The 23,403-nt window shown below is 33.6% G+C and overlaps 2 protein-coding genes across 2 annotated transcripts; both read right to left on the bottom strand.

Moving 5' to 3' along the window:
- Window positions 1-807: 807 nt before the first annotated feature.
- LOC133520078 (endocuticle structural glycoprotein SgAbd-5-like) lies at window positions 808-3,849 on the bottom strand. Its single transcript, XM_061854377.1, has 4 exons — window positions 3,367-3,849; window positions 2,503-2,639; window positions 1,930-2,119; window positions 808-929 (listed from the first exon to the last, which is right to left on the bottom strand). The coding sequence occupies exons 2-4, from the start codon at window positions 2,637-2,639 to the stop codon at window positions 888-890; spliced, it is 369 nt and encodes a 122-aa protein (XP_061710361.1). The 5' UTR covers window positions 3,367-3,849; the 3' UTR covers window positions 808-887.
- A 10,558-nt stretch (window positions 3,850-14,407) lies between these two features.
- LOC133520076 (endocuticle structural glycoprotein SgAbd-2) lies at window positions 14,408-21,326 on the bottom strand. Its single transcript, XM_061854376.1, has 4 exons — window positions 21,170-21,326; window positions 18,943-19,076; window positions 16,198-16,352; window positions 14,408-14,682 (listed from the first exon to the last, which is right to left on the bottom strand). The coding sequence occupies exons 1-4, from the start codon at window positions 21,176-21,178 to the stop codon at window positions 14,558-14,560; spliced, it is 423 nt and encodes a 140-aa protein (XP_061710360.1). The 5' UTR covers window positions 21,179-21,326; the 3' UTR covers window positions 14,408-14,557.
- Between the last annotated feature and the right edge of the window lie 2,077 nt (window positions 21,327-23,403).

Raw genomic sequence — 23,403 nt, 5'->3', positions numbered from 1 at the left:
TAATACCTATTTTAATGATTTGGACACTTAGAGACCTGTACATCTCTAAGTCAATTTAAATTTATAATTTAGTTTTATAGGTAGGCACTCCTTATGAATAATATGTAGTCGCGTTTATGTGGCGCTATGCCGTCTTTAATGCAACTTACAAGCACAAATGTTGTATCTCACAATTTTTTTTATTATATTTATATTAATACAACCCGGCAGCTTGAACATGTCATGCTCGCTTAAAAGTCTTTACTTACGGTGGCGTCGTTGATCGGGTCGCCACTTTCCCGAATGAAGGTTGAGGGAGGCGATGGCTGAGATACACGTCATACTCGTGAACGGGTGCTGTTTGTGGAGACCGGTCTGTTTAAGCTTACACGGGGTACAGGTTAGGTTATGTTAAAGTATGTAACTTTACTTTTGAGTGACATTAACGTGAGACACTTCATTCGGTTCTTGTCTGTTTTAATTTATTTGTCTTTTAATTATTTATATAAGAATTCAAGCCTTGGCGACCCTCTACATCTCTAAGGATAATTTAATATATATTTTTATATTTTATCTCTGACACTTAGAGACTTATACATCTCTAAAGAATTTTAGTATTTTATGGTTTTATTTTTTTATCATAGTTTTTTTTTGTGTAATTTGACATTTAGAGACAGTATACATCTCTAATAAAGTATTTATTATTTCATAGATTCGATATTTGTAATTGTTTTTTTTTTTAATTTATTGTTTGTAAAAATGGACATGTAAAAGTGCCCCTGTGGCCTATTTGCTGAATAAATGTTTGATATTTGATATTTGATATTTAATATAGATTAGTTAAATTGTATGAATAAAAGGGGATAGTGTGTATATTATTTATATTAATGTAGGGACCTATACACATATTAGCCTAATAAGGACGCCACGATGAGTGGAGACACCTCTTCCTGAAAACAGAACAAATAATAAATACTATAGCTATGTGATATTCAACTAATAGTAAGACAGTTCTGTTTTTTTAGCAAACCCTTATTTTGTTTTCTTAAAACGTAATATATAGTTTCGTTTTGCTCAGAATTTTAATTGTAAAATCCATTGCTTCGCTCTCGCTATTAGGCCAGGCAACGAATGCTCAAAAAAAGTGGCTGTGACATAATCGGACAGACAGACGGACATGACGAATCTATAATGGTTCCGTTTTTTGCCATTTGGCTACGGAACCCTAAAAAGTTAGAGGGAAATGCTTGGAACACAACTTTTGACTTCGTAACTTTGGACTAGTTAGGAGGTGAACATATGAACCCCTCGGGGGGAGTAGGGTGTTTGAGAGTCCCATTTTCCGGGTCTTCGCTAATATCTCTGAGACTATGCGTCCTAGCGACATGACTTTTTCTACAAAACTAAACCCTTTTAAATTTACTACATGTTTTATTAATTCAGTCAAGTTTGTCGATATCTTGTATAGTTTTCGAGACGTCCGCTCTTGAAAGCCTATAGGCCGTGGCAGGATAAATGTAAGACCTGAGTGGACGCTCGAGTTGGGCGTGCAGCGGGGCGGGGCGTGCGGCGTGCATGTTAGACAAATGCAAACGTATAGGAGCGGCCTTAGTGCACGCTGCTCAAATCACTTGTGATCCCGACGCCACGCTGCACGCCCCGCCGAACGCTCCGCTTCGAGCGTCCACTCAGGCTTAAGTACACTAAGGGACCATCTTGTGCCCTAATAACTTTTCGTCCTGATTTTTTTTCTAATGATTTGCCGCGTCATTAGTGAGTGTCATACTAAATTTCAGCATTCGCCTCTTCTTATTCTTGAATAAGAAATGTTGTCCAAACAAAGTCACGAAGTCAAATCGTGTTCCAAGCATTTTCCTCTATACCTTTTGTGTTGCTTGACTTACTCATACGCAGAACTAACCATAAATTTCCTTGCATCAGGAGCCTTACCTTAGTTACCAGCAACGGTTCATCTACTATATGGTAGCCCTTTTTGTCAGCTGAGTACCTCACAATTATTAATTTGCCGTTTGGGTCTAAATAGGACACTAAACCGTCTACGACAATATAAGTGTCATGATGCCCGCCATTTATTAACGTGCCGGTTTCTTCTCTGGTTATGCCGTTAGATGTCTCGTATCTATGAAAATAAGCTTTATTTGATACTCAATTATTTTTACTACAAGAGGTTTACAATCGAGGTTGTTTTGTGGTAAGTGAATACATTCGCCTAATAGGCGCCAAACATTTAGGGTAGGTAGTTATATACCTATGAGCATATTCATGGGCAGCCTAAGGAAAGCGGAATCGTCAAAACACTGCATTTTGACTTATATATTACTCATGATCATTAACTCAATATATTTATTAGTAAATATTAGTTTAAATACTGAGTATTGTATCATAAACTTACATTAAACATAAAATTAATTTAATGGCGTGCATATTTATAGATTTAAAAAATCGTCCTTTAGTTTTCGAAAACATTCAACAAATATCGGTCAGTTACAAAAAAATACCTACTCGAAATGATAGTTCCCGCTGCCATCGTTTGTATTTCTGTATCTTATAATTTTTGCTTCTGTATCATCCTTCGATGTTGGAGCCGCAAGAAACAATGGGATATATATGAAGAATAGTAACAAGATTTTCAAAATCATCTAAAAGAATTAAATACATTTGCAACATCATTCATAAGAACGAGCAATAGAATTACGAAGCTATGAATATATAAACCCTTATTATGATGACTGCATTTTTATTGCAAAAACGTATGCAATAAATATCAACATTACACGCCTTCAATATAAAATATATAACTATATTTATAGCTTAATATTCAAATTATATATAATTGACTTAATCAATCACTTTTAAATGTTAATTGTAGTGATCAATATGCGAATGCATGTAATAGGTATATTACTGAAGCTTTTCTTGAATGTTAGACGGTTATCAACAGATTTTCACATTTATTTAAATGCAATTTGATAATTACTTCGCATTATCGTAGCTTATTAAAGTTACTGGTAGCGTGGTTACCAATGCTGTTCAAATATCTGTTGGTAAGTAAGTATGTATATAAATATTCTTTATTGCACCACATACAAAAAAAATCAAACAAGATTTACAATATAAACTAAGGTAGCAACAGGCGGTTTTATCGCTGTATCTCTTCCAAACAACCTTAGGGTAGCTGGATATGAAGAACAGAAAACTATTAAAAACAGGTAGTGCACGAATAAATTAGAGGAGTAAGAAAGTTACACACACACATTAAGTAAACAATATAGATGCATATACTATATACATAGACATAACACGATATATAACATATTAACAATGGTATAAAAAAAATACTTCGGTGTCACGTGACATTATACTCACATTTTACAAGCTTAAGACAACGAGTTGGTGTACTCTAGTCATCTGATGACTTTGTTTTCACGCCTATGACTGTGTATCCATACATGAATCAATATTTATATCTGCTGGCCTTGTTCCACGGTATTATTACCTGCTACGTGTTTTTATATGGCATTTACTGTATAAAAATCAATCACGACTCTGCAATCTGCAAGGTCCATCCTTTAGCCGTCTTAGTTTTTTCCCCACCGTCTAGATATCTAAGTTTTACAGTGGAGTAGTTACAAACACCTGTATTTCTTCGATAAGCAGAATTCATATATTTTAAACTAGTAAAGAACTCCGATCTGACACTGACATCTTGTAATTTGCAAAAAACATTAGGACGCCACTTTATACTTATTCCCAATTTGAAAAATGGTACGGTCCATGAGTACTAGTTGGGAGTATCATAAGTTGCTGACGACCACGCTAAGTTTGCACCTAAATACTTGGCAGTAGCAAAGCATAGGGGAAGGTGGGGAGGGTCGATCCCTAGGGGACACTTGGTAATCTTCATTTCAAGTTTAACCAGACGTCATACAGTTTTTTACGCTAGCAACACTCATTAATTCGTTCCTAACTTCACGTTCTGTCATGGCGCCGTTTGGAACAAGTCAGTGGTTTGCAAGTGGCGGACTATGAAAAATTTGCTGCGTGCTGTATTTAATTTTCGGTAAGTTTTAACTGGATTTATTAAGTAAAATGTGATAGAAATGCTGTTAGTGAGTATGATTATTCTATTTGTTGTTTATTGAAGTGTTAATTAACTTTGATTTCATTGAAATACGCGAACGTAAGTTTCGATCACGCCATGTTTTATAACCTGAGTATGTATGGGGAGACTTCGACTTTTTCTTTGGGGGAGACATGTTCCCGGGATCATGTCACCCCTAAAGGGATCAAGTCTACTTAGTAATGAACAAAACGTTTCATAATGCTGTAATTTTTTATTGTTTTAGGAAATCATGCGTCGAAAATATACCACCAGAGAAGGTTGAAAACAAAGAATACTGATAGATAAGGAAAGATTAAAAAATTCTGTACTAGAAGTATTAGCTGGTATTACCATTAAAGTGTTTAAAGCTAAATAGTAACTTATTTTTGATGAAGACTGATTATTATAATATAGCTAAGTATTAGCTATTGTTGTTGATTATTACTTAGATGTTTAATTTCGCAAATTAGGCATTTCTAGACTGTTAAAACTTTTGAGATTATAGTTAGCTTGTTACTTGAGTCTCCAAATGTGGTAATGACAAATAAGAGCAATTTACAGTAATCATTATGATTGTTAGGAAGTTTGTTTATAAACAATTAAACTTTTTTTAATTATTATTCTACAGACAAGTGTACTTGTTAGAAGAAATTTTATGTTTGCTACTTCTTTTTGATTTTTTGACGGCGCAATAGTTATTTACGATACAAGTGCGAAAAATAGGAAATTTTACACGAGTTACGAATTACCTATTCGCACATGTATCCTACAACGTTTTACAGTACATATGACCCTTAAAATTTTCGACATAGTTACATAATGTGCTAATTTACGCACTTTGGGGAAAAGTAGCACCATATGTACTGTAAAATTGATTACCAGTTTGGTGTTCTTTTTTCGAAAATATAACTAGTTTCTTCTTAAAAATTGAAAGATACGGATCATTATGTGTTTTATTTCTTAATAGATTAAATTCCTGTTGATCAACTCAATTAATTAACGTGAAATCAACCCTCAAAGTATGGCATTGTCACTTAAAATCTATTTACCATGTGTCCCCAAGCATGGGAGACTTGATCCCTTTCGCATCAAGACATCTTATTGGCGGAAATATAACTGCTAAGTATGGAAGATACAGTATATATATGTTCGTTGTGTGTTTACCTAATTCTAGATGCATTGCTAGTTCCGATTCGGGCTATATAATCTGTGAGAATCTGGTATGGGGAGACACGGTAAAAATCTGTTTACCATGTGTCCCCAGAACCTGGGAGACTTGATCCCCCCAGGATCAAGGCTCCCAACCAGGGGTAAACATGTCTCCCTTATACAGGGGACACATGGTAAAAGTCTACATTATGGCATTTCTTTAAATAATGGTCTAAATTGTTGCACAATTCTGTTCTAATTCAAAGTATTCATAAATAGATAAATTCTGAATCGTATGGTCTATAAAGCTTTTCAATACTGCTAATAGTTTAAAAAATTTAGTCTAAAATCAAAAGGGGTGATCAACCCTCCCCAGTTTCCCCTACATATACATATCTCATAGAAGCGCCATACTTGACTAGCACTAGAATATACATTTCTATATACAATCGCGACGTAAGTCCGGGTCATAAAAGTAAATATACATAAAGTTTCATAGTTTTTTGTTCATTACAGTTTTCATGCATTATCAGTAATGAGATCAAGAAATTAGGGCCTGATTCTTACCTTTAAATATTTAACAAATGTCATCGTGTGAACGAAATCCAATCTATTAATCATCTCGAACGAAATAACCGTCTCGTTGCATGCTCATCTCAGTGTTGCAATATGATTGTCATCCGGTGGATACTTCAATCAAGTAGGACTTTTTTGTAATTAATATACATCCAATTATATTATAGTAGATTCGAATCCAGATATTTATTCTAACATTCGGCCCCATTCAAACTTTAAGATACGTCAAACATTTGCTTAATATACGATATAGATTAGATATGTCAGTGTCAAAAGTGACGTTTCTTCAAACAGAAATGTCACTCTTGACACTGACATATCCAATCCATATCGTATCTTTAGGAAATATTTGACGTATCGTAAAGTTTGTATCGACCCGTTTATTGCATAACACATTAAATTACAAAACACGGACTCAATATCTGAGACTATTCAGGAAACAAGTAGAATAAATAATAGAAAAATTAATTATTTGAAGTACATCAATCATATAACATAATTGAAATCAATCACTAATCTATTAGTTTTAAGATTTCTATACATTAGAACTCAAAACATTTTGAAGGGAGATCCTCTCTATTTCCAATAAACTGAAAGAACAACATTTTTTTACCAAGTCTAAATGCTACAAATTTATTTCGAATTCAGATATTAATTGTGTATTGTACAACCAGTTTGTCAATTGGTATGGCTTATTTCTCTTCCATTACAAGTACCGTCATTGACTGGTCTAAGAACACAAACGTCATGTGTGATGAATGAAATGAAAACCGCGTTACTAACAATATACCATTAACGCGTCATTTCACTTTTCGTCCGCTAACTATGACGCAACAATGCGATAGGTCAGTCCCAATTATTGGGACCGTATACAATGGTGTTACTTGTCCTACTTTGACACTTCATTGTTTTCCTACGGGTGTCAGAAAATAATCTCTTGTAACTTTTCTGTGTGATTATGACGAAGCAGTTATTTACTGATCGACCTTTTATTTTTATTTTGACAGTACACATCAAACATTCATTTTAGATTTATGTTTCATAACAAGACAATATTTTTGTGATATTTTATCGCAAAAATTTTTCACCTGCTTAATTTTTAAACAATCTACCTTCATCATTATCATCACTATGAATTGGCTATAATGTCAATCGATCTTGATTTTCCTGAGTATCAAATGCATATATAGGACTCATGGCATTAAAGCAACACAAAACTCAGAAATGAGAGTTAAAATCTGACGCTCGCACTCGGCGATTGTGTGTGACGTTACATTACATTTTAATAAATAAATAATAAAAAAATCTTTATTGCCACACAACAAAATTTACAATTTACGTGAAAATAGCTAAAAAAATACAAAATAACTTAAACTAATTAACTTAAATTAACATAATAATTATAACTATAATAAAGTATATAGAGACAAATGGAAGGTAACTGGTACTTATAGCACAGGTTCATACCTATTTTAATTATCAGCGAAAAACTCTTGGACAATGAATCCTTTGTAATTTATATTATAAGAAATTATGTATTAGGTGTAAACTTTTGAGCTTAATAAACTTATCTTATCTTATCTTATCTTAACTTAAATCTGTAATGTGGCAAAGGGTCCCAGTCTCAGCATGTGCAGTGCCAGAGGGCTCTGCGCTGATTTTCAGACTGGTCCCGGGAGAGACTGGGGTCGGTCACTACTAGCATAATGTACCTTTCTTAGGTACAGCTCTATATTTACATCTTTATGTGTATTTGCGTGTGCCTGTACTATAGTTTATTAGTGTGCGTATATGGGGCTGGTATGTATATGTAGTGTAGGTAAGAATGTGCTTTGTATTGTGTGTATTATGTTTTGTCCTCACATACAGAGAAAAGAAAAAAAAGAAGAATACATTAAATAACTATAAAAATAATAAAATGAAAATAATATATCAAAACCAAAAAAATAATGATTATATAATATAAATATAATATTGGGAGCTACAACTTATTTTGCATATTTAATAGATGTGTACGGACTAAACGCTTATATTTTAAGAACGTCAAAGGTTCTCGCAAGGGGGGTGGTGGGTCATTCCAGACTTTACTAGCAGCAAATTTGAAACTCCCCCTAAATGACGCAGTTTTATGCGGTGGGATTATCAGTTTCGTGCATTTTCTCAGCGTCCTTGAGCGCGTATCCTTTACCCATTTTATTTAGTCTGTCTTAAATGTATGGAAGATCAAGAAAATTGCTATTTTGACCCTGAAATATTGCGTTTAGGTATATAGTTATCATACAATTTATTTTTCAATAAAATGTAAGAAATCGAATGGTAGCATTTTCTTTTTTCTTTTTGAAAGTTATTTTTGAGACTACAGAGCCTTGTATTTTTTTTAATCTCAATATTTCTTTTTATATTCCACTTTTTAAAATGGATGGCCCATTTTCTATTCATTTAGCTAAGTTTTGTTATAATATTCAACATGTGTCAAGTACCCAATCGTTTATTTTTTCTGCTGAGAAAATGCTGTAAATAGTTGATTTCAGTGATGATTGATTGAAGGAATTAGTTTAGGAACAATGAAATACCACCTAACCTAACCCCTCAACTAACAGAAAACCTACTCAACCAAGCTTTTGGCGTTGACACCTAAACCAAAGGTAACACAAGAGACAAGAAGTAGATCCAAAGGTCATTGACCTACTTTTTGTGATGACACTTGCGATTCAAATTTATTATTGACTGATAGTCTTTATGTCTTACATTTTCCACCTTAACACAAACAAAAAACCTATAATCGATGCCGTCTTAATACAGAATTTATGCATATTGTAATAAGACTGAAAATCAAATGTCAGAAACATCAGTCAGTCACAAGATTGTTGTAACCAAGGTGTACATGGATGATTGTGCGGTTGACAGACGGACCAGCGGGCGGCCAGAATGTATGTTGACGAATAATTAGTATAATTAAATTGCTATTGTTTTGTTATGTAACCATTGAAAGTGCAATCATTAAAATTATGATCAACAATGCTAGTACAATCGAGCTCACAAATATCTTTACAAGCCAAGATCCAAAATTTGTTTAGGGGGTAAAGTTGTTGTTTAACCGCTTGTGCTAATATTGATACCCGAGTAAACGAAAGATTTCAAAATTGAATCTCGAGCGTAGCGAGTAGTTCTAAAAGTGGAATCTTTAGCGTTGCGAGGGTTTCAAGGCATGAGCGTTAAACAAATTTTGCCTTCGAGCAAAACACAACAGTTTTCACCACATCAATGCGAGGAAAATTTTAACTGTAATATGTGAACAAAATCAAACCAAGTCAAATCTAAATGAACGTTATCAAATATTTATTATTCAAAATAATCACTTAAATCTACCAGCCAACATAAGGAATCAACTCAAAATTTGCATGATATTACTTTGCCACATATGTGTAACTTTCTCATAAGTTTTTAAACAATTAAGAGAGTATTTATCAGCTGAAATAGTACATTTTGCAGAGGCCGGGAAATAGCAATTCGTGGATGAGTTTCGATTTTGTCAGACGACGCGTAGCGGAGCCGACAAAGAAGAAGAATCCACGAATTGCTGTTCCTGCCGAGGCCTATATAGTGCTTTTCTCCAAACATGCGAGGAAATCAGGTATAATAATCATAATTTACTCAAATCGAACCTTCACATCAAAAAAGTTAAAATAAAAATCCCTCTTTAATTATTTTTTAAAAGTTAAAGGTACAACTATTCTGCCATTCAGTACCATTCAATATTCGCTCATTCATCATATATTGTGCAATATAAGCTGTATTCGCACGCATGAGATCCTTAAAAAAATATAAAATTATATATTATAGTCTTTGATTTTATTAAGCAGTATTCACACGATCATACACGTTGGTCTTACACGACATATTATCCTATAGCTTGAAATGATGCTGACCGGGTTGTGTAGACGCGGCCCGCAGTTATATTAATTGGCTGTATGCGTTTTTCTTAGTGGATACATGTTGTAAAAAAGTAAAAAGCAATATAGTAATAACTTTCCCGTCCGCTACAACACGACAATAATGGTTTTAATTTGTTTAATTTGAGTTTGACAATAACGAAGAACTTCTCGTGCTATTTTTGCTACAATAAGGTGAACATTTCCGAGCATATTGGAGAAAATATATTTACACAACTCTAAGACACTGCCAATACGGGTGGTGTAAATATATTAACGGGAGGTTGGCTTTTAAAGAGTTTGTGAACTCGAGCGTACAAAGAAGTGGAGTAAGAGGTTTGACTAATTTTCATGCGATCCTGAATTGGAATTTGTGGAATGAGGTAATAGGAACAGCGAAACAATAATTTTGACGACCGGTCTGGCCTAGTGGGTAGTGACCCTGCCCATGAAGCCGATGATCCTGGGTTCCAATCCCGGTAAGGGCATTTATTTGTGTTATGAGCATAGATATTTGTTCCTGAGTCATGTTTTCTATGTATTTAAGTATTTATATGTATCGTTGTCTGAGTACACATTTCACAAGAATTCTTAGCTTACCGTGGGACTTAGTCAATTTAAGGATGTCCATATAATATAAAAATAATAATATTAAAAACGTTTTATCGTCAACAATAATTTAGTTTTAGACAGGTGTAGTCGACATGATATATATTAGACTGGAATGTGTTTCGACACTGTGGACATTGTCGACATACAGAAACGAGAGTCATATAGTGAAAAAATACAGGCGTGATAATAATGTGTGTTCCAAAATGTTACATATAAATGTATATTTTATTCGTATTATATTTTTAGCTTATAAGATTCTGATTATTATAATGTCCTTAGTTGCCTGAAAATAAACGATATTTGATTTAATTAAATTTGACTATTATCATTAATTAGAATTGATTTTGTAAATGCTGACCATTAAGTTTGGATAAATTAGCAATAATTTAGATTTACTTTATGTGCGATTGTCACGCCCTCTCACGATTAGGAACGGCATTGATACAATCACACAAGATAATAACCTCGTTCTTACTGCGCCGGCGCCGCTGCAGATTCTTGATATTACTCGTATACTCGTATTCGCTAGTGCAGATATATCGCTCGAGATGGCGCTCTAGATGAATATCAAATATCTTATTACGTTAGTTCACAGGAATATATCGGTAATGTGATAGGTACCTACGTTGATAATGAATTAGCCATGAATACCTAGCTAGCTGTTATTCTCATGTATAGGCTAAGAGTTCTGTTTAGTATGAAAAATTTAGATCCAATTAATTCCGCAATATGGCGCGTTATACGCTAAAAACAGTTTATTTTTCACAGGGCAATTTAAACCTGTTTGTCACCTTAAATACATCTATCTTTAGAAGGGTTTGGTCGATTTTGATGTTTCTGTTCTGTTCTTAGTTTCTTACATACATGTGTTGGTGCCACCCTAATAACCGTGATAACTGATAAGTGATAACTCACTAGGCGCGGAGCAGTGCAGGTTTTTCTTCCTTGATGCATGTGCGTGTATAAATTGTAAATGTGTGTGTTTTATGTAGGTCATTTAATTTTGTAAATTACGAAATAATAGTTTGATTAGTAATAGTTAGCTAACCTTATTGGAGTCAGATATTATGCTGGGTAAATTGACTCCAATGGTTAGTAAACTTGAATTTTAAGTTAATAAACATACTACAAACTGATCTAATATACAAAGTATATTGCTAATTATTTGATCTAATTTTAATCAAAAAGTATACATTCGTGTACTTATATTTTTAATATACTACTATAACGTGACTAGGTATAACTAAACATTGTAATTACGTATTTAGTTCATCACTATAAATGCATTTCGCGTCAACATTCAAAATCCCAGTAATTTGTGAAGACAAATAGATGCCAAAATATCAACTAGACAATTTCCTGAGGGCAGACGTGAGATACGGCATGTAAAATGTTGAAACCCTTTGTTACATTCCAGTCGCAGTCGCTGGGATGCGTTATTTCGGCCATTTTAAAATATTGTTCTCATTGGTCCTATACGTAGTTCTACAAAAGCGGTAGGGTACTGTTAGAACAAGTATCACTATGTCCCTCTAGCCTCCCTCCACTCTTCCCTCCTTCTTCTGTTGCTGCAGTCCTTGAGGTTACGTTTCACTGGTTTGCCTATGAACGCTGCTTCGGAATACTCGTACTATGCTTTTGTTTGAGGCAAACGTTCGCTTGAGCATTGTACGTTGAGAATAACAACATGCAGAAACGTTTGTGAGAAATTGTGGGCTTATTTATAGTGTTGGAATAAATCCTCCTAGATCGTAGATGCCAAGATAGACTCAGGGTATTAATTAAATGATTTGAATGGTATTTGATTATGCTATACCACTTCAGAATAACAAAACTATAGAGGCGACAACGGGGGATGAGAGAAATGATCGAACGAGATTATTACGAGATTAAGGTTAACTAGAAGAGATCCCTTAAAGGGATAAGTTCGCCTTTGTACTAATGATGAGTGTTTTATTTCCTGTTTTGTTTTCATTTCTGTACAATAAAGAGTTTTACTACTACTACTATTATGGAACTTTCAGTAAGATTAGCAGAGAAAGCGCTATTATTTATTGTTTGAACTTGTCATTGTCTCATTTTTCATTTCTGTCTACTTCTAAGAAGTCCCAAGTACCGCGGTAGACGTATTGTTGTTACCCACCAGTGTTTGGTGGGCAAGAATCACCCGACTAAATTGCGTAGGTTATTTTTGGTATGTTGTCAGGAATGTTAAAACGACCGCTGACGTTTGACGACCGCTCTGGCTTAGTGGGTAGCTGGGTAGTGACCCTGCATATAATGACGATGATTCTGAGTTCGAACCCCGCTAATGGCATTTTTTGTATGATGAGCACAAATATTTGTTCCTGAGTCATGAGTATTTTCCATGAATTTTAATATTTATATACCTATCCTATGGTATGGTATGGTATGGTGGTGGTATTTATATTCCTATTATATGTATATATCGTTGCCTGACTATCCACAAGCCTTCTTGAGCTTAATGTGGGACTTACAAGGAAAGGTACCCAACTGTCCGGTTCACATTTGATTTATATTTATATATGTTATAGAGTAGTCTAAAATAACGGACACGTATTTTTTTTAGCTGCCCAAACTCAACCTATTGGGAGAAATTGTCCTCCAAAGTACTAAAAAGTTACTAAATCTTCTAACTCCTATAGAAAGTGATGCTCAAGCAACTTGCTAGTTAATGGCTGATTTGAGTATATGTTTGAAAGCAGCAACATAATGAGCACGTGTTTTATACGTGTCCGTTATTTTAGACTACTCTATAACATATATAAATATAAATCAAATCGGAACCGGACAGTTGGGTACCTTTCCTTGTTAGTCAATCTGTGTAAGAATGTCCTATTAAAAAAAGTGTTTTTTATAATGTTACGAAATATTATGCATTCCGTATATTCTGTCCCTCTTGGGCGCATGCATGTGGCAACTCTATAGTATACTTGCTTTGAGCATACCGGTAATTATTATTGTCAAAGATCTTGGACGTATCTTAACTCTATGTCAAAGATGAGTACTTTTGACATGCGGCATGCATATTATCTGGATATTATAAATTGCGTAATATTATAAAGTATATTTCGTCACTTCAATTTTCAAATATAAATTTACATATATTAATTCATATTGTACAGGTAGCATCGCATACATTTAATAGTAGTAGTAGTATATATCCATTATTTTAAATGGATATATATACAGATCATTACTATAACTAGCTTATATCTAAAATAGGCCCTTGAGGCATTGTTTGTGACTGGTTGTTAATATCTATAGTCAACCTCCTAAAGTAAAGAGTGCCCTCTTTGAACGACTTAGGAGTAAATACCTAGTTCTGTAAAGTATCGGTATCTGTTACATCCTTCAGACCTGTCTACGTTAACAATAGAAGAAAGAGTAAGACCGTTATAAAAACTTGGAATATAAACAGCTGTTTGCTAGAAAATTTACTGATCTTACAATTCAGGCGAAGTTTTGCTTGGTACCCAGTTTTGAGCACCTCTGCGCTATCAAAGAAGCACAAGCCTAATCGCATACACCGTAAACAGTGCATGATTGTATATTAATCAATCAATATTTTTATATATTGTAAAATATTAATTATCTCTGGACGCTACATCGTGCAGAGGTTTAGAAATCCGACAAAATTCATTCAAGAATGAACCCCTCTTGAATATGCATGTGCAGAGCTTACTAAAATGTACATGTAAAATCTCATGATATTGACCAATATTCATAATATATATACTTAACCTTTATGACAATAAATAAAATATAAGTGTGCAATTAATCAAACTTCTCAGTATTTAAGTAAATAATGTGTTTGCGAACTATACATCGTATTTCAGCATTATATCGGAACATTTCTACTACATACAAGAGGTATTTTACTTAGGCAACTTTTTGATTTGCATGTTTAACTCAAGTCTTTATAATTTATAAAATTAAAAAGCGCTTCTCAGAAAAATTATGTCAAGCCCGCTTCAAATTAAAAACTTCAAAATTGTTAAATAAAAGAGACTCATTAATATTTATGTCATTTAATATACAAAATTCGTTTCATATTATAAAAAATAAATCACAGTGACAATACCTACATTAAATTAGGTACATATATTGAGTATGATCTAGGTACACGTGTGTTTCTATGAGTATCGGTTAGGTACGGTCGAAGTTAGCCTCGGAAGTTCTGCTGGAACTGCTGCTGAGGCTGGGCCTGCTGGATCAGCTGGAGTGAGCGGAGGATTGCCTCCGGGATCGGGGGAGGGGTGGGCAGATGGGCACCCTCAGCGCGGAAACCTGGCAACAAACAAAGTCAAAAATGTACTTGAAGGCCTGTGATAAAAAAAAAAAAATTTAGGGAAAAATTTTATAGTCACTTTTTCGGGCAAGATTGAAACTTGTGACCTTTCGGAAAACCGGTCCAATCGGTTAACCCACTATGTTACCAAAGTTTACCAGAAGCGTGTGAATTTCTCCATTGGTTCCGTTTTGTTTACAAGCCTTATGGAGGCGCAAAGCCGTGATTAAGAATCGAAATAAGCTGAATTAGACTATAATATGTGAGCGATGCTTATTTATATAAATCATATTGAAAATATTTAAAACCTTAGTATTTATTTGATGTCGGTAAAGCATTAAATCATGATGACCCCCAAAGTTTTGGAAACCTTGACGAAAGATTCATTGTTTAAAACATTAGTATCATTACCGGTGTCGCAATTAAATAATAGATGCAGATACAATGACATTTATGAATAATGGCTTCATCAGCCTCAAGATCTTAACGCTTTAAGCAGCATTATTGTATATGTATATTTTAAGGCAAACTTAAAATAATTTCATAATTGAATCGCATGAACGTAACAAGCGGCAAATTAAGTACATCAAATAGGTATTTCAATCAGTCACGGGTTTTAAAGATGTCAATCGTAGGCGAAGATGTCTAATAAACGTCAGGTAATCACAATAAAACGTAAGCAGCAATAATAGCAAAGCTCTTAAATACTAATTTGAATGCGATTGTTCAAGTCTTTACATGGGCATTGGGCAAAACCTATTCATCCGTGTATTGCGCACACGTTCTATAGGGGGTCATTCTCAAATTATATGACTGTGCAGTCAGATTCAACTCCGACAAACTTTTCATACATTTAGTTTAGACGCAGGCACAAATCTGGAGAATGACCCACTTATATGGTACAACTTTACGCAAATATGTCTAAAGTTCAAATAATGCTCCACCTTTCTTGTCGGGTGTTATTTGCATCAATCACTGTCAAGTTTTACGAATACTAAACGGGGCATGATGGAATCGCTAGTGAGGATAAATTAGGACATTTATCTAAGCAAGTAGGTGGATATGTCAAGTCTGTCATTAATTACTATGAATGGCTGTCATTTAAATATGTTTAATTTTAAACTGAATCATACTTGGCAAAGAAAAAATAAGGGTTTAAGTTGTGCTTCAAAGTCCTTTAGTATTTTTTATTCTTAAAATACCGACGATCGCATATTAATCCGATGTGCACTGATAAACGTGTCAAAATGTTCGGAAGAAACAGGCATGTTTCCTGTCCACATTATGAAAATTAATAATTTTGCGTACATTTTTAAGGCTTTTATCATTCAATTTATAAGAAGTAGAAGGTTTGAAGATGCATGTAAATGTCCAGCAAGGAAATTGGGCATTAATTTTATGATGTCCACAGAAAAGACGCATAACGTTAACTCATACTAAAAAAATGAAAAATTCCATACTCTTTTGCGGTTAAGACGTACTTTAGTGGACTTTAGTGACTGTTGGAAACGTACCGTTCTCGTCAGCGACGTATGTGATGGAGATGGGGATGCCCTCAGGCGACGTGTAGCTGAAGGAGCCCTGCGCGACCTGCGCCTCCGCGTCTTTGACGCCCGCGTTCTTCAGGTAGCCCTGTTCTTGCGCCGCGATCCCGTTGCCGGTCTCATAGCTGTGACAAAGATAAGGCAAAGTTAATTACTGCTCCCAACTAGGTTTAGATCTGAAGTCCGGAGGTGAGACTCTCTTCTACTCATTTTAAGGAATAAGAGCGAGTTTTTTTTTAACGGATGGATACCTACTACCCATTGGGTTGGGTTATGTAAAATTAAATGGATTAGACGCTTGGGTTTGAAAAAATTATTATGTTACATGACAGTATCACCTATAGATAGTTTTTTTTTTAACATTCTGAAATTAGAAATCGAAGCGAAATTTTATTTATTTTAAGTATGTATACAATTCAAAACACAATCAATCTCGCAAATCTCACTAACCGAACATAGATATATCAGGGCGTTATAAAAGCTACAAATGAATGGATGAAAATGCTGCTTTAATAATCTACGGGAGAATTATCTGATATTATTATAAAATATTCTTCTTAGAAGGAATAGAAAGAATTTCAGCTAGTTATATCGTTTTTGTTTTCAGAAGCCTTAAACGCCCCGGGCGCCCTCTACAGCCGGCAAATATCAAATCTAATGACAGATCAAAGCTTCTAATTTAAAACCAAAACCACGACTATGGTACTCACTGCATTACAAGGAAATACGGATAAGCAAGATGCAATATTACTTAGCTATGAAAGGTATTAAGAATACGAGGAATCATATCGTAAAGTCCTTGTGTATCACTTTGTTACTCAACACATTAGTTATCTGTTCATATATATTATGTCATTGTTTTATTACCATTTATGTTTGTGAAATCATCACGTTCTTGAAAATTTTACCCCTTTCTGTCGTAAATAATCTAACAAAATTAATGTATGGTATTGCTTTCCATTCTAAACATTTTTTTTATTCCTGGATTATGTGTAAAGATTTGATTTAGAAGAGATCTTACTTGGTATATTTAAATTTTTTTTAAATGAATATAAAAACAACAAAAGTAACAAAATATACGCAAATTGATGCTACTGTTATGTTGTAAGATTCGTGCCTAATCCTATATTTAAAAGCCTAACATAATGATTTCCTAATTCAATCGAGAAAATTATCATTTACGAATATTTTTGGAAACATCAATGCCACCGCTTTGACGCAACCTCATTATGTATATGGACCTGGTTATCAGGTGGTTTTCCTACAGCTTAATACGATTGTGAAATCAGGTGAATCACCAATATATTTTGCGCCCAGGCCAGGCCGGTTGCGTAAAATGGGTTGGGCGTATGTTGTAGATGACTCCTACAAAATCTCACATTTAATGTTCTTGACACCGACGGAATTCTGATTTGATCGCACCATCGCAAATCTTTCGTAAGATGTTCATTACTTTATAAACAATGACAATATTGAAAAATCTTTATGTACAAATAACCATCACATTTTATTGCCAAATTTTTACAACATTCATCTTTATCAATTTTATCACAACACTTTTAATACCTACCTTTTAATACGGTATTAACTGGATATTTTTATTATTTAAGAACGTATTATTCTTAAACAATAAAAAATATCCTGAACATAAACCGCCATTTATGATGTCAGTTTATAGCGAAACCAATCTCATCTATTACATGTTATTTGGTAGGCATGTATGCGAAAACTCGTAGCCTTTTAGCTCGCTGAAACATATACTTCACGTTTTATGTTCGTTGCCTAACTGAGTTAACTGACATTAAGAAGAAATTACACGTGGAAGAAACATTATTAGGTCTTTAGTTGAAAGTTCGTAGTCGTAGCTTTTAAGAACTTCGTGAATGTCATGCAGTAACTTGTTAGCTTTTATGTCATGCCTATTGACTTAGTCATTAATTCTTAGTAATTATTATTGTTACGTTTATTTATTCAGACAACAAGATCCACATATTTGTTAGTATTATTAAAGCTAAAACCTAAAATCTATGTTAATATTCGTAATGACAACGTATTTTTAATTAAATGTTCCATTATTGAGCACTCATTCCTTACAGCTAATGCCTAATAATCCTGTCTAATGCCAACAAATGCAATACTCGATTGATAGTATATTAATATGTTATTATTGTGTATGTACATTCCAGATGAGTGATGTATGAACAAAATGATCACGCACCATCAATAGAATGGTGAATAGATAATTTTATCAAGCAGTTTCATCCGCTACTATTATTGGCTATTCACTTATGATTTTGACATATTACAGGATTGTATCTTCAAATGTTACTGAGGTTATGCTCAAGCAGATATTAGCTATTCTTTTAAGATTTATGATTTTGTTTACGCAGTAAGATGAAAGGGTTCGTAAAAATGTCAAAATCAAGTTTGTTTTTTTTTTTATAATCGAAACCAAGATTATTGCACTAAACCCTACTCAAAGTGTTATGTTCTTGCCGGTGAGTAAGGTTGCCAGAGCTCAGCGAGGGCGCGGTGTGTGAGGGTCGGTAACGCGCATGTAACTCCTCTAGAGTTGCAGGTGTCCATAGGCTACAGAGCCTGCTTACTATCAGACGGGCCGTATGCTTGTTTGTCACGAACGTAGTATAATATATATATATATATATATATATATATATATATATATATATATATATATATCGCTAATGAACATACCTGTACTGATACGATCCGTCGAAGTTAACCTCTTGGCTTTGCCTGACGATCGGGATCACCTGGTTTTGTTGGTACTGCTGCTGGAATTGAGGTGCTGCGCAGGCCACAGCGAACAGGGCGGACAGAGCGATGAACTAAAATTTAAAAAAAAATGTCTCATTAACACTTTTTCGGTAGATGTATCTAGGCAACTTTATTTACTTTTAAGGATATGCCAATGATAGGGTCGAGTGGAGAAAACGAGGGGAGGTCTTTGTCTGGCAGTGGGACCTTATACACATAATTATACATAACATTGTTTCGTGTGTTATAAATATTTTAAGGTTAGTTTTAGCCAATTAATTAACTTGGAAGAGTAATGACAGGTAACGTAACTTTGAATAAATATTATTAAAACTTTTTTCTTTGTTATTTACTCTTTGTAATTGAACACAAGACCTTCCCTTAATGGCATTTTTAATATTTGATGATATATAAGTGCTAGTGCATGCATAAAAAGTTTAAGATATAAAAGTGTTGCTAACAACAAAAATTGTACCTACTTAAAGCAAACATACCATTGTCCAAATTGTTAACTGATAATTCGTAAACCTTATTGTAAATATAAGATGCACCGTAATACCGGAATTATACACCGATTTTTACGATATTTCAATACCGGTATTGAAGAAAAACAATATGGAAATATCGCAATTTCTGTATTTTATATTCTTCTTCCATTTTCATAAAAAAAGATTTTTAATAGGTCATATTCAATACCGGAATTCCGGTATACTCGTCTGAGAGTCAATTTCAGATTTCAAATCGTCCAATATTGGATGCCCTAGATCCACCGATGCATATTGCATGTATGACGCTACAGAGATCGTCAAATCTACATCATATTGCAGAAAGTGACGTTTTTGACCTAACATTCAAACTATGTAGCAAACTGCTTTTACATTAGTTTGCGATAGGTACCTACCGACTTAAATGGTGGGTGTTACAAATGTATTTATTGATATGTAACAGTTATTGCTGTATGCTAATGGATGAATGGCACTTTACATATATTAAAAAAGTTTAAAAATATATATTAATATGCTGTATCATAAATATATATTTTTATACGCAGACGCCACTTGTAAATGGAGCACCGGCAGAGAAAATCTTACTTAATTATGCTAGTATTTTTTTCCACAAAAACGGAGTTTTCAAGTATTCTACTGTAACTGAAAACTTTGTTTTGCCAAACTGTAAACTTCTGTCAATTTTCGCCCATATTAATATATTTTAAGAATTGAGTAATTAATCGGTTACGCCTATCAATTTTGTAATTGTATGCAATAAAAAACAAAAAACATTTTAGCGTCTGTACATCTCATAGCGAAAAATCAATGTGGTGGGAAAAACGCAGCAAGATAGTATTGTAGTTCGTACAATGTTACAAAGGACACGATATCGTGGCATCGGGCATTGTTCCACGTGGTAAGAGACGGGCCACGGGAATGACTTCGCGCCGGAAACAAGGTGAAATACTTATAATACTGTGTTCGAAGTGACAAAAAAATGCATCACTTTGATAAATATTAGTAAATTTATTTCGTAAAAATACTAGATTCTAACTAAACCTTGGCAAGATAGTTTAAATATAAAGCATGCCGGAAAATGTAAAAAATACTATTATTTTATGAACGAAACGAAAAAATGATATTATGTTTTGCTTATATAACAATTCACTATAGACACCATAGCTTGTGTCTATAGTGAATTTGTATCACTTTCAATGAAATATAGATTATATCGATATTTTGTTCTCAGTTATTATTACGAGTAAGTATGCTGAACGTCCCATTAAACTCAAAGTGATATTTTTCATTCTAGTTAATTAATTCTCTATACCTGAAAAATAGTTATTGAACGTTTAAAAGATAACAATTAAATTTCACCAGTTTTTATCAGTTAATGCACATGTTTCGTACACAAAACAAATGTTTTTTTTTTTTTTGGTAATGACTAATTAATATCACATGATATGTGTGTATAATAAATATTATAATTCATGTAAGAAACTGTTTTATTTTAGAAATATCTTAAAGTGGTTATATGTGATTTATAAATTTAATTATCCCCAAATTGTAAAAGTGATATTAGTAGGTATAACATTTGTAGAAAAAATAAGTATCATATTAATCCTGATCATTTGATATGAATTGATAAAAGCAATCAATATTTTCTATGAACTCACCGATTTCATTTTTATTTTTAATACAGCTTTTTCGGTGATCCTCGGAAGATGTGTGAGGCGGGAATGATTTTTCAGATCGGCAACCTCAGCTTTTATACGAGCGGTGGAGCTCGTGAAATTGGAGTATACTGCGCGCCGGCACAACACTTCAAAGTTGGCGCCCGCCCGATGCGCCGATGCTTCTGCGCACAGAAAGAAGTAAGTCACCAAATAACACTGATACAACTTGCCCTTTAGTAAGTGGCTGAATAATGATCCGTTGTTTATTACTATACAGCGTTTAGTAACTTTTGAGCTTCTTGATTGTACTCATCCGTTTCTGCCAGTCGGTAACTTATTGACGTTGAACTAATATGGTGACAGTTGTGAAAAAAATTACAGTGTTCTGGGAACTGACTCTGATTTTTAATAGGTAGGGGAATCTGATTTTGGTTTTGTATAGGTAGTTAATAAAAATTAAAACTAGGTTTCGTAGGAACCCGAAGAAGGCTAAAGAAGTAAATATATATACAGATCGCAAATACGTGTGAGTAAGTTATATTTAGCCATATTTTGTATTTTTTTACAAACAGACTAAGAGTTACAAAAACGTTACATAAAAAATACATTAGGATGGATATCTAAATATAAAATGTAACCCCCTCATTCATAAAACTTTACAAGCCTCACTTAGTTAATTTATGTTTTATCCATTTCTTAGAAATACATAAGTCAAAATGACAGATTAAACCAAATTATTTATAGCTAATTTATGCGTGTAGCGCTTTTTATGAATAACGCCATTAGGCTTTACCTTGTTTTATAAAATATGACTTTGATTATTGAACTAATAAAAATCTTCAAATATGTATTTAGTTTCAAAGGTCTTAACATTTAGCTGAACTTTACTCGTCCTGTCACTCATAATCGATGTTGTGCGGATCCATTGTCTTCTTACTTGTAAAACATCACATATAAGCGGAGCTAACAGCGGCGAGAATTATGCCCTAATATTGTTATTGATACGAATTACAATTTATACTACTTTTATTGTCAAATGACGTTAATTATCACAGAACCTACTTGTTTGTATCACTTAACAACATTCCAGTTTATTCTATAAGGTATAATCGTATCTATCATTTTATTTTATACATGTAGCTAAGTCCGTTTTTTTAAAGCATAATGTACCTACTGCCCATTATGAATAGTATGGAACACTCATTTGTTTCTTGCGTAGAAAATATATGGAGTAGTACTTTATAGTTAAAAATATACAATAATTTATATTTGTCATCGAAGGTTGGCGCCATACTGTCTCGCTGTCAGAGACAGTTCTGCCCGCCACAAATAACAGCAGTTACAGTAGTTCAGTATTAGACTATGAGTCAATCAGTCTCTAAAACCTTAACCAAAACAGATATGTCCCTGTATGTAGAACAATAAAGTTAGAATGTGGAAGATACTTTTAAACGCAAAATGCTTCATACCTATATCAATATTTGGAAAACATTCGAGGGTGGCAGATATTTTTTGACGCGTTCATTCATCCGCTATATTGGATGCTGGATGTATTATGACAAGCCATATTCAACAAATATTTTGGTTTTTTAGTAGTACCTATATTTATTTAATTTTAACATTGTGAACGCTTTTATCCCGGATGAAAAGTATTAGATTCTCTTAGTAAGTCACATCTAAACTGAATCTCGATTATTATTTTTTTATTAAAGGGGCAAACCCTTATTACACCTATTATAAGATATTCACCCTGAAACAAAACATCTAGTTATGTTTTTCTTAAACAGCTGATTTATTATCCGAGAGATAGCCCTATGAGAGAAAAATTGCACCCATTTCGGGTTTTTCGGGTTGGTTTTGGGGATTTAATTTTCTAGCAATTATCGTTACAGGTTAACCCTAATACAATAGCGTCGTATTAACTATTTAATCTAAATTAACTTCTATTATCTAATAACAACTTAAGACATTTAAACAAATTCTTACAAATTCGGACATATTACATGAAAACAAGTCAGTTTGCCACTAAATTTAGTATACGAACGGTGCGACTGAGAGTAAACGGACGGTGCGATTTGTCTTTCATAAGATTTTATGTCAGAAACAACAACTGTTACTGTTAAAATTTCTACAATACATTAGACTATAGTAAAATTATACTAGCTGATTCCGCAGGACAGTTGAAAAATTTACACGAATAATATTTTGAATTTGGAATCTATTCCGTGAGAATA

The sequence above is a fragment of the Cydia pomonella genome, chromosome 7 (genome assembly GCF_033807575.1).
Source record: "Cydia pomonella isolate Wapato2018A chromosome 7, ilCydPomo1, whole genome shotgun sequence".
NCBI lineage: Eukaryota > Metazoa > Arthropoda > Insecta > Lepidoptera > Tortricidae > Cydia > Cydia pomonella.
The sequence above is the reverse complement of the archived record's forward strand: the minus strand, read 5'-3'. Positions and strand labels throughout refer to the sequence as shown.